A 12,911-nucleotide genomic window follows, 5' to 3' on the forward strand; every position below is an offset into this window, starting at 1 on the left:
GCTTATTTAACTTCTATGCAGAGTACATCATGTGAAATGCTGGACTGGATGAAGCACAAACTGGAATCAAGATTGCCGGGAGAAATATCAATAACCTCAGATATGCAGATGACACCACCCTTATGGCAGAAAGCGAAGAAGAACTAAAGAAAGAGCCTCTTGATGAAAGTGAAAGAGCAGAGTGAAAAAGTTGGCTTAAAACTCAACAATCAGAAAACTAAGATCATGGCATCTGGTCCCATCACTTCATGGCAAATAGATGGGGAAACAGTGAAAGACTATTTTCTTGAGCTCCAAAATCACTGCAGCCATGAAATGAAAAGACACTTGCTCCTTGGAAGAAAAGCTATGACGAAGCTAGATAGCATATTAAAAAGCAGAGATGTTACTTTACTGACAAAGGTCCGTCTAGTCATAGCTTTGGTTTCTCCAGTGGTCATGTATGGATGTGAGAGTTGGACCATAAAGAAAGCTGAAGGCCAAAGAATTGATACTTTTGAACTGTGGTGTTGGAGAAGACTCTTGGGAGTCCCCTGGACAGCAAGGAGATCAAACTAAAATAAAAAACTTTGAACTAGTATATTTGATATGGCTGAGTATCCCCAGATTTGAGAAAGAATCTAAGATGTTATAATACATACAAGACTCTGAATACAAAAGTATTTCCTAATTTCCAAACTAATATTTATTGAGTGTGCATAACATGTGAGGCACCACGACTAGGCCTCATTAATCTTGGAGTAACTGATCCCAAAATACAGATACATTTTAATTAAAATTGCTCAACCAACTTACGCAAACATTAAAGCTTCAGTACACTCAATTTTAAAAGGTTCCTAATTAACCTAGACTACATATAAAAATGAAAACCAATATGTTGTAATCTTCTTCTACCAAGAGGTATTTCTTATCTTTTGGTTTGAATGAAATTTATCTGTATTTTCTATTAAGAGGAGAGAAAGACCCAAAGAAAAGTCCTTCTAGTCTTGTTCTCCCCTTACATACAGAAATACTAGATCACTGGTCATTTGTCATTTATGAAAATAAAATATTAATAAGAACATTTAAAATGTATCTCCCTATAGTGTTTATTTATTTATTTTTTTCTCCCTATAGAGTTTATTTTCTAAATGCTTCACAGGCCATTCTGTCCCTGTGGATAGGCTCACAGAGTTAAGTTTCACAGACCTACCAAAAAGAGGCTGAATCCTAATAAGAGAACCAATTTACATTACATTCTTATTTCCCATCCATTTCTGTTTGGGTCAGATGATAACAAAAGCATGTGGCAGACAAGCTCGGACTGGAGACTGAAGACCTGAGCTCAGGCCTCACCTTTCTGCTAGCTACCTAAGCTCTAGGACTTTGGCCAAGTCACTTAACTCTCTTGCCTGCATTTTCCCCATCTATGCAAAGAGGAAGTCAAATCAGATCGTCCCTAAAGACTCTTTCAGGGTATGGAATTCCATAGCCTCTATTACAGCTTTTCTTCTTGCATTGGATATTAGACTATAAATACACAGAGTAAATTTTCAGAAATATAACAATCTTGACCTTAAACCCATCAGTAATCACTAACAAAAGATCATTTTAAACAAAACTGTCTTCAGACCTGACTATATCACCAAGGTCTTTGCGCATCTAGACAATTATGTCTCACGATTTAAGTGAACTCGCCTGCATCACAAGTTAGATGAGAATAAATCACAGACCTAATAGGATGTGTGGACTGATTCCAAGAACGATGCAAAAGCATCAAATCCCAAATTCAAGCACAACTAGGTGCCAAAATAATCACTTAAACTAACCTGCAGGGAGTTTGGTTTTAATTTTCTTTTTGGCATCAATCTTAAGCAATAAAATTTTCAAATAAGTATGAATAATCAAAAAAGGCTTCCCTGGTAGTTCAGATGGTAAAGAATCCACCTGCAATGCAGAAGGCCCAGGTTTGATCCCTGGGTCAGGAAGATACCCTGGAGAAGGGAATGGCAAGTCACTCCAGTATTCTTGCCTGGAGGATTCCATGGACAGAAGTCTGTCGGGTTGCATTCCATGGGGTCTCAAAGCGTCGGACACGACTCAGCGACTCACACACACTACACTAACATCAAAAACCGGTCACAGTGTCATCTCAAAACAAATGAACCGAACAAAAAATGAGTAAAAGCATGGATACCTGTACACAGGTATTGTCTGAGGCCATCAACAGGTAACATCAGTAACAGCTGCTAACACAGCTCTGTACTGTAGCATGTGGAATGTTCTAGCAGCTTTTCAAGGATAAGCTCAAGATTCACAAAGATTAACTCAATCCTTACAAAAACTGAGTAAATATTAGCATTATCTCCATTTTGAAAATCAGGAAATAAGGGCATCAAAAGATTAAGCAACTTGTCTAAGGTCACACAGCCAGAAAGTGGTGGAGCTGCAATCTGAACGGGGTGGCCTGACCCAGGGCTCTCCCTCACCCACTATGTTGGAAAGCTGCCATGCCACGCCATCCTGCTACGCTCCAAGCCAACCTACCACATGTCTGTTAGAGGAATTTCCTCAAATTGTTTATTTACATTATTTAAATACATACTAGCAGGAAGCTAGTATAGATTTGAAAGTGTTACTCATGTCCTTCTCATGAAACCCAAGTTGTTTTGTGAGGTCATGTCTTGATTACTATGAAAGCTCAAACATGTGTACCAGCCCTGGAGCATTTTGCTCACTCTTCTAGGCCAACTCTTATTTTCTAATTGGTCTTGCACACTGGCTACTGTTTTTATTTTAAATATACGCTACGCTATGCTAAGTCACTTCAGTCGTGTCCGACTCTGTGTGACCCCATAGACGGCAGCCCACCAGGCTCTGCTGTCCCTGGGATTCTCCAGGCAAGAACACTGGAGTGGGTTGCCATTGCCTCCTCCAATGCATGAAAGTGAAAAGTGAAAGTGAAGTCGCTCAGTCGTGTCCGACTCTTAGCAACCCCATGGACTGCAGCCCTACCAGGCTCCTCCGTCCATGGGATTTTCCAGGCAAGAGTACTGGAGTGGGGTGCCATTGCCTCCTCCGATTTTAAATATATATATAAAATAAAGTATTATTGTTTACTTTTGGCTGCACTGGGTCTTTGTTCCTGCATGTGGGCTTTCTCTGGTTGTGGCAAGCGGGGGCTACAGCTGCAGCCCACAGGTTTCTCACTGAGGTGGCTTTTCTTGTTGCAGAGCACGGGCTCTGGAGTGCTTGGACTTCAGCAGCTGGGGCTCGCAGGCTCTAGAGCACAGGCTCAGTAGTTATGGCGCAGAGGCTTAGCTGCCCGGTGGCACATGGGATCTTCCTGGACCAGGGATCACACTTGTGTGCCCTACACTGCAAGGTGGACTCGTAACTGCTGGCCCACTAGGGAGGCCCTGGCTACTGTTTCTAACCTTGGTACCTGTGACCCTGGTGGCTGAGATGGTTAAGCGTCTGTCTACAATGTGGGAGACCCGGGTTTGATCCCTGGGTCGGAAGATCCCCTGGAGAAGGAAATGGCAACCCACTCCAGTACTATTGCCTGGAAAATCCCATGGACAGAGGAGCCTGGTAGGCTATAGTCCATGGGATCGCAAAGAGTCGGACACGACTGAGCGACTTCACCATGTGACCCTCCCAACCACTCCCAATCCTCCAGTGGATATTATGAAAGCCTCAATCTTTGGTGCCTTAATAGTACTCACATCAAGAATTCAGCCACCATTTCTAGAGTGGCAATTTCCAAATCTAAATCTAGATACAGAGTTTGTGGCCAATACAGATGAGATTGTAAAAGCACAGACACTGAACTCTTGGGTGTCAATCCTGGTTTGAATCCTAGTCCTGGCACTTGCTACCCTTGTGACCTGAGGCTATTGACCTCGTTGCCTCAGTTACGTCACAAAGACAAAAATACCTCATACCTAGTAGGCTGTGATGAACTAATACATCTAAGGAAAGTACTTAGTACAACACAGAATGCTTTCAGCATGTTGTCTAATCACAACCACAACCACAGTACTGGTTTTTGAGGAAAATAGGCCAAATATTCATGCTGGTTCTGATTGTTAGCTGTGTTTCTTTGGGCAGTTTTATTAGCCTCTGCATAAAACCTTGGTTTCCTCATCTTAGAAATGAGGCCACAGATTGAAAGGTGACTATGCAACACTAAAGCAGAGAACGCAGTATTTCTTAAACCTGGCTGGTTATCGGCAACTCCCAGAGAGTTAAAAAAAAGTTCCTAGAGCCATTTCCCAGATCCATTAACTCAGTGGTATCTCTGAAGTCCAATAATAGCCATTCCACTCTCTGCAGACAACTTGAATGCAACTTGTAAGATGTATGTACCCTGCGTTCAGTGCAGCATTGTTCACAAATATGGAGGCAACCTAAGTGCTCATCAGTAGATGAGTGCATAAAGATGTGGTGTATATATATACAAGGAACTACTACTTGGCCATAAACGAACAATGAAATCTTGCCCTACGCAACAACATGGACGGACCCAGACCAGTACTCTTGCCTGGAAAATCCCACGGACGGAGGAGCCTGGTGGGCTGCAGGCCATGGGGTCGCTGGGAGTCGGCCACGACTGAGCGACTTCACTTTCACTGTTCACTTTCATGCATTGGAGAAGGAAATGGCAACCCACTCCAGGGTTCTTGCCTGGAGAACCCCAGGGACGGGGGAGCCTGGCGGGCTGCCGTCTATGGGGTCACACAGAGTCGGACACGACTGAAGCAACTTAGCAGAAGCAGCACAGTGTATTATCCTAAGTGAAATAAACCAAAGACAAATACTGTACGATTTCACTTATGGGCTGAATCTAAAAACAAAACATATGAACAAACCTAATCAAACAGAAACAGTAACAAATACAGAGAACAGACAGGCGGCTGCCAGAAGGGAGGCGGGAGGGGGTCATGGGTATGAACGTACAGTGTAGGGAAAACAGTTGGCCGTTATGTAAGGTCTTCGCATGGTGACAGAAGACAACCAGACTTATCATGGAGATCGTTTTGAAATGTATAGAAACACAGAATCACTGTTGTGTACCAAGAACTAGCAGAGCTGTAGGCCAATCATACTTTAAAGACAAATAAAGGCACAGGGAAATATGATCAGATTTCTGGCTACCAAAGGTAGGAGGTGGGGGGAGAGCGAATTAAATGAAGGTAGCCAAAAGGTACAGACTTCAGTTACAAGATAAATAAGTACTAGGAATGTGATGTACAACATGATAAAGGTAATTAACACTGCTGTACATCATAAATGAAAGTTGCAAGGGAGAATAAATCCTGAGAATTCTCATCACAAGGAAAAAAAATTGTTCTACTTCTTTAATGTTGCCTCTGTATAAGATGATGGATATTCACTAAACCTACTTGATACTAATTTCATGATGTAAGTCAAATCATTATGTTGGACATCTTCAACTTTATAGTTCTGTATGTCAATTATTTTTTAATAAAACTGGAAAAAAACATGCTCACAACAGAAATTGTTGATAATTGTGAAAATAAATTACACAATGAAAATCTTGGAATACTACCCTCAATAGTCACCAGAGCAAGCAAAACTGCAGTCTGAAAGGCTTTTTTTACACCATAAACAAAAGAAACAAAATGAACACATTTATAAAGCTTCTCAAATTGTCCATCACAAATGACCAAGGCTTGTGGCAGACCTGGCTTCTGGATTGATGATGTGAATCTACTCATTTATTTTACTTAAGAGAAAAACAGAAAAAAGTGTCTGTCATAAGATCAATAAGTCCAGAGTGAAAAACAGGTTTCCTCAAACAAATTCAGGATGATAAAGAATTTCATAAAATAAAAACCAGAAATTCTTTCTTCTATAGACATTCAAAACACTGAAACTAATAATGTGGTTTTTATTTTTGAATATGAAGAAAATGTCTGTGAAAGTCTTTAGAATAAGGAATAGAAGAAATCTTTTTAAGCGTGTCACAAAAATGTAAACACATAAAAATTAACCCTATAGGACAACAGGCTGATCACAACTCAACAGGCTGAAATAAATGAAAAAACAGAGAAAAATACCTGTAACATATGTTATTCAGTTGCTAAGTTGGATGACAGATAATTAATATTTCTTAATATACAAAGAGTTATTACAAGCCAATGAAAACCAAATCTGCTGACTAAAAGCTAAATGGGCAGATGACATGAACAAGCAATTCGCAAAACAAAAATGACCAATAAAACATATGAAAACTACTGAACCTCAGAGAAATTAAGAAGATTGAAAAAACCCTACAGTGGTGAGATCGCCTTTGCAAAGAAGACACTGTAAACTGATACTGCCTTTCAGAAGAACAGTTTGTGGTAAATATTAAAATATGTTGTATCCCTGTCCTTTGAGTCATTAATTTCACTTCTAGGAATTAACCCTAAGAAAATAATTATGTATAACATATATAATTATATATTATAGTATTGCTTATATAAAATAAAAAAACTATGAATGGAGAATTGGTGAAATAAACAATGGCATATGAGGTACATACAACAGAATACTTCGTAGCTATTAAAAACTGCGGACAGTTTTTGGTGTTGCAAGCCATCATGAGACTATAGGGCTTTCTAAAAGAGGAGGTCAGAGCATAGCATACACAGTATGATTCCACTAACGTGAAATGATTACACGAACTGTTACAGAGAAATTCCCAAGGAGAAGGATTTGAGAAGGATTTCATCTGTATCTGTCTAGCTAAACTATCCATAGTTTAGCTATCAAGGCCAGTTGGCTGTTTTATATTTGCTTTGTTTTCTTGTTACTTTGTCAACTGTAGTATAAACAAAAAATCTGTCAGATTTTTGTCCTGGGTTCCTGGCAGGAGCTTTAAAACCTTTGCCATTTCCTGAGTCAAAGCTATGGTTTTTCCAGTGGTCATGTATGGATGTGAGAGTTGGACTATAAAGAAAGCTGAGCGCCAAAGAATTGATGCTTTTGAACTATGGTGTTGGAGAAGACTCTTGAGAGTCCCTTGAACTGCAAGGAGATCCAACCAGTCCATCCTAAAGGAAATCAGTCCTGGGTTTTCATTGGAAGGACTGATTTTGAAGCTGAAACTCCAATACTTTGGCCACCTGATGCGAAGAACTGACTCATTTGAAAAGACACGATACTGGGAAAGATTGAGGGCAGGAGAACAGGATGACGACAGAGGATGCGATGGTTGGATGTCATCACGACTCAATGGACATGGGTTTGAGTGAACTCTGGGAGTTGGTGATGGACAGGGAGGCCTGGCGTGCTGCAGTCCATGGGTCTCAAAGAGTTGGACAGAACTGAGTGACTGAACTGAACTGACCTGAGTGACAGGGTATTTGTTACGCTGGTGACAGTGACTGCCAGTGGGCCTCTAACTGCTTGAGGATTGTGCTTTCAGTCACTGAACTCTAGGGAGAGGGAGAGCTGGAGCATGGCCAGTGATGGCCAATGGCACCCATGTAATGAAGCCCACATACAAACTCTGGACACCAAAGGTTGGTGGAGCTGCCTAACAAACACATTCATGTGCTGGGAAAGTTATATGTTTTGACACCACAGGGGCGGGGCACCGAAGCTCTGTATTCCCTCCCCATCTCACCCTATGTATATCCTTTGTAACACAATTGTCACAGCACCTTCCTGGGTTCTGTGAGTTCCTTAGGGGCTTGAGGGAACCTCCCCACTGGTAGCTGGCTGATCAGAGGTGCAGGTGGCCCCCGCAGGACAGCCCAGCCTCAGACGTGCAGCTGGAGCCTGAAGGAGGGGTGGTCTAGCGGAGGAGGCACGCCCGCGCCTGGTGGGGTCTGCACTGACTCCCAGGAGTGTCAGGGCTGTACTGCAGCGCCCTCCGCTTGTGTCAGACCAGCTGGGCTGACACAGAATAGTAGCCATCCTAAGTAATAATATAATACTGTTTTCTATAACTGATACTCTTGAGAGGAAAAAAAATGTCATAATATGAAAAATAACCAACAGCTCCGTTGATAGGTACAAACCTGAAGTGCAAGAAATGTTCATCCTTCTGGAGCACCAAATGCCTCCTCACGCAGCTCTCCCGGGCTGCATGCCCGCACGTCACGCACCTCTATTAAAGCGCTCCTTTCTGTATGTTGCATTTGTCCATGCCTCCCTCTCATATGCTAGACCGTGAATTCCAAAGCAGGGACCACATCTTATTCACCTTTGTATTCTCAGAACCTACCACCGTGCCTAGAGAGTGGCAGACCTGCCGTAAGTCTGGTGAATGAACGAGTCACTCAGTGAAACAGCTCTGTCCGTAAAACTCACTACCGTAAAGGGATGTGCTTGCGTGGGTGGTTTGGGTTGAAACTTCACAGTCATTTTGGCCTCTTTATTCAACTAAATGCTGTGTCTGATAGATCAAAGACATAAGTGACCTCTGCAGGGAATAAAAATACAGATTTAAAAATAAAAATACAGATTCCTGCATACATTTTTGTGGTCCCTTATTATGATAGACCAATAGAAATCTGGTTAGAAGGATTAACTCTAATCCTTAATCAAAAAACTATTATCCTTCTTATAACAACTGACTCACTCACCTTTTAGTCTAGCATCACCCCCAAAGGCACCACAGCCCCAGTTTCCTGTAGCCACTGCAGACAGGTTCTCTGAAGAAACTCCAGGACGAAGAAATCCACAGTAAGCCTGAAGGATGAAAGAAACATCAAAGCAATGTGAGTGACTAGACACTAGCAGTATTTCTGACTGATGGTCTAGGATCAGTATCCATTATCAAGCTTATGTTATCTCTCTCTCTCTCTCTCTCTCTCTCTCTCCTTTTTTCCCTAGGGGCCAAAGGAGAGGGGGAAAAAAGAAAAAATCCTGGGATAACAGAAGGAAGAGAGTAAGAAATGATCAGTTCTAATTACTGATTTGCTCTGATGCTGGGCAAATCAAAGCCCTAAGGCCAATACCCCCTTAAGGGGGTCTCAGTTTTCCCCCTTCCCCAGTTCAAACAAATGTAAATGAAAGTATCAGAGATATTTCAAGAATTAATGGGATTCCAGTTACGAACTATGAGGGGCTAATGGACAGAAAGGCATTTAAGACAGTGTTTTATTTGAAAACTTTTGATTATTATTTTTCATTACAGTAAAGAGTTATTACTATTATGCTTCCTCAGCACTCTCTGAATTATTGGGGCTAGATTAATAACTGTGGTTAGCTTTTAAATGTGCTTCTTGCCACTGAAACACTTAAGCGACTATATATAAAATGAGTCCCTATATATAAAAGGGACTCCTATGCCTGGCTATAAGATAACCTTTAAAATCCCTTCCAGCTCCAAGACTCTAGTTTCACAGCTGTATTTTAAGCTAGATTATTTTATTTTAAAATCTGCCAGTTACCTGCAAAAAGTACAGTATATCCTGAGGATGCTGGCTGCATATTAATTAAATGAACAGCTCATTTTATATATGAGAAGATTGCAGTTTAAGGTCCTAGAGTTTCTGATTTCCATTTCTTTGCTGTCAGGCTAGTTGGTCTTTCTGCCTCCTAAGGGTTCTTAGTTTTCTGAAACTATCAGACTATGTTAAGAGGTTTAATATAATAGCAAAGCAAATATCCCCTGGGCTTTCTCAAGTACCAAGCAAAGCCTGAAATATATCTTATGTATAATAGTAAATAAAATAAAAAGAACCATGTGTGACAGATGTTCCCAGAGAAAAACCAAGGATAAAGAAAGATGCTTCTACGAAACCCACACGTAATACTGTAAATCGCACTCTGAAGTTGCTACAAAGGTATAAAAATTTATTTGACACACTGTCTGGATGGATTAACAAGGCTATTTCTTCCACCTCCTCAAAGGCTGTAAATCCTGGCAGATATTAATAATAAGTTGGTACCAGACCATTATTCAATGCTGTGGTACAGAGCTTCCACTAGAGCTCACAAATTACCTGTATAATCAGATGCATAGAGCTTTTGAAAATCTCTTTCAGGTCAAAACTCTCAAAGAGCTCAATTTTTCTGAGCAGATTCTTCTTGAAAGAGACAGATTCTCTGCCTTCATGCCAACAAAGGGAATAGACTTTCCGTCAGAAGAGACACAACTTTGCCATTGCTTTCCTGTCCAAGTCTGCAAACATGCCTCGGTGAGGAGGGAAACCTGTTAGCCTCCTAGTTAATGTTTTCTGCTTTATGCCATCAGAACGACTTTAGTCTCTTCCAATACTGCTATCTCTACATATCTGGGCTAAACTTTCTTTAATAAGCAAAAATAGCTCAGTAAAACTAAAGCCAAAAAACAGAGAATTTGAAATATTTAGATTATCAGAAGCAAAACCTAACCAATTTTACTAAAAAAAAAAACTTGAAAAATGGCCACAACAGAAACAAACTATAAAACTGAAGTTATCCTGCATTTGTTTTGATCAAATAAAATAAAACTTTAAAAAGGTAATCAGATAGAAATTAAATGATGTAAAATAGGTAAAAGAGTAACTAATGATTAAATACAAAGTTCCTTTTTATAGAGGTCTAATTGATTTATTATATTAGTTTCAGGTATACAGCAAAGCGATTCAGTATTTTCAGATTATACTCTATTAAAAGTTATTACAAGATAATGGCTATAATTCCCTGTGCTTTCCTATTTTATGTAGTGTGTATCTCTCAATCCATAGCCCTAACATGCCCCCCCCCACCCCCTTACAGAACCACTAGTTTATATCTGTGAGTCTGTTTTGCATATACATCATCTGTATTGCTTTTTAGATTCCACACGTAAATGATGCTGTGCTGTGCTTAGTCGCTCAGTCATATCCGACTCTTTGTAACCCCATGAACTGTAGCCAACCAGGCTCCTCTGTCCATGGGGATTCTCCAGGCAAGAATACTGGAGTGGGTTGCCATGCCCTCCTCCAGGGGTCTTTCCAACCCAGGGATCAAACCCAGGTCTCCTGCATTGCCCGCGGATTCTTTACCATCTGAGCCACCAGGGAAGCCCACATATAAGTGATATCATATAGTGTTTGTCTTTCTCTTATTTCATCAAGCATAAATACTCTCTAGGCCCATCCACATTGCTGTAAAAGGTAGAATTTCATTCTTTTTAATGGTTGAGTAATATTTCATTGTATACATTATCCATTTATCTGATGATGGGCATGGCACTTGGGTTGCTTCCATATCTTGGCTGTTGTTACAAAATTCTTTTATTGTGTTTAAACTGACCACTTCCAAGGTCAGAAATCAGAGAGGAGCAGCAAACTCCTCTGAGTCCCCTTTAGAGGGACAACCCTTGCTTCTCTCCATTCCCCAGTAAGGAGAGAGATCCCTCACATGTCAGAGACCAGGATGGGGCCACTAATCAGGATAATAACTGAGCTTCTTTGGTAAGAAACAAAGATCAGGTAATGACAGAGATGGCAAAAGAATTGTCAAGTTCTTTCTTCATAGGGGAATGTGCTAGGAGTTCTCAAGAGCTCCACACTGGCAGCAAATATTTCTCCACATGAGCCAGAGCACTTGAGAAGATTAATCAGAGCAGTAAAAGAAACCTTGCTTATTAAACTCTCATCACAGCCTGACATTCACCATAACAGAGCTATTTATTTTTTACTAATAAACTACTTAAAAGTGGGAAAAAGAAGAAGCATTCAAACCTCAGTAAGTAGAAGATACCAATAAATATTCCTTGCTCAGAATGGGGCTTCACTGATAGCTCAGTTGGTAAAGAATCTGCCTGAAATGCAGGAGACCCCGATTCAATTCCCGGGCCGGGAAGATCTGCTGGAGAAGGGGTACGCTACCCACTCCAGTGTTCTTGGGCTTCCCTGGTGGTTCAGTTCATAAAGAATCCGCCCACAATGTGGAAGACCTGGGTTCAGTCTCTGGTTTGGGAAGATCCCTGGAGAAGGGAGATGCTACCCACTCCAATATTTTGGCCTAGAGAGTTCCATGGACTATATAGTCCACGGCGTTGCAAAGAGTTGGACATGACTGAGTGAAATGAGTTTTGATGGGAAGGTAAAAAGAGAGGGAATTTTGGAATCCTGAAGGTTGCCGAGGGGAGCCTTGAGAAGCAAGTGGCAGGAGGAAAATACTGGTATCTACAATTAAAAACTAGAGCCCAGCTGGGAAGTGGTAAAAAGAGATATGGGAAGGAAGCCAAGAAATTGAAAAAGGAAACAAAGAAAACAATTTTCAAAACCTACAGGCCCAGAACTGGGCCCAGGAAATAGATGGTATTCAGGTGAATATTCTGTGCAAACATCCCTGCCACACACATGCACGAGCAGACACAAACTGAAGAACTCGGGCTGCAAAGCCAATTTTAGCCTAAGAGAATGTCACTAAATTATGCCCTTCATTATAGTGTAATACATTATACTGTTTTCTAGATTAATAATTTAATTACTGTCCTAAGGAGTTGTATATTAAGTCAATATAACATATTTGTCTAACAAACTAATACATAGTTCATACTGATAATGATTTTATGTTTCAGAATACAGTGATTTCTTAAAAATAAATATAAAAAGTGCCTAAAGGGAAGTCCCTGGTGGCCCAGTGCCTAAGACTCCACGCTCCCAATGCAGAAGGCTTGGGGGTGATCCCTGGTCAGGGACCTGACCCCACGCGCCACAAGCAAGGCCCAGCTGCTCGGTCGCTCAGTGGCGTCCAAGTCTGCAACCCCATGGCTGCAGCACGGGGTTTTCAGTGCCTTTAGAGTCTTTTAAAGGACAGAAACGGTATGAACCTGAGAGGCAGAGATATTAAGAAGAGGTGGCAACAATACATAGAAGAACTGCACAAAAAAGACCTTCACGACCCAGATAATCACGATGGTGTGATCACTCACCTAGAGCCAGACATCCTGGAGTTTGAAGTCAAGTGGGCCTTAGGGAGCATCACTACGA

At 41.1% G+C, this 12,911-nt stretch overlaps 1 protein-coding gene across 1 annotated transcript in view; it reads right to left on the minus strand.

Moving 5' to 3' along the window:
• The window catches only part of PARG (poly (ADP-ribose) glycohydrolase), a 111,802-nt gene that overhangs the window by 6,072 nt on the left and 92,819 nt on the right, over nucleotides 1-12,911 (minus strand). The window contains exon 17 of the mRNA XM_010854515.1: nucleotides 8,583-8,688. Within this exon, the coding sequence (XP_010852817.1) occupies nucleotides 8,583-8,688 (106 nt within the window). The remainder of the gene's footprint in view (nucleotides 1-8,582; nucleotides 8,689-12,911) is intronic.

The sequence above is a fragment of the Bison bison genome, unplaced genomic scaffold (genome assembly GCF_000754665.1).
Source record: "Bison bison bison isolate TAMUID 2011002044 unplaced genomic scaffold, Bison_UMD1.0 scf7180017864341, whole genome shotgun sequence".
NCBI lineage: Eukaryota > Metazoa > Chordata > Mammalia > Artiodactyla > Bovidae > Bison > Bison bison.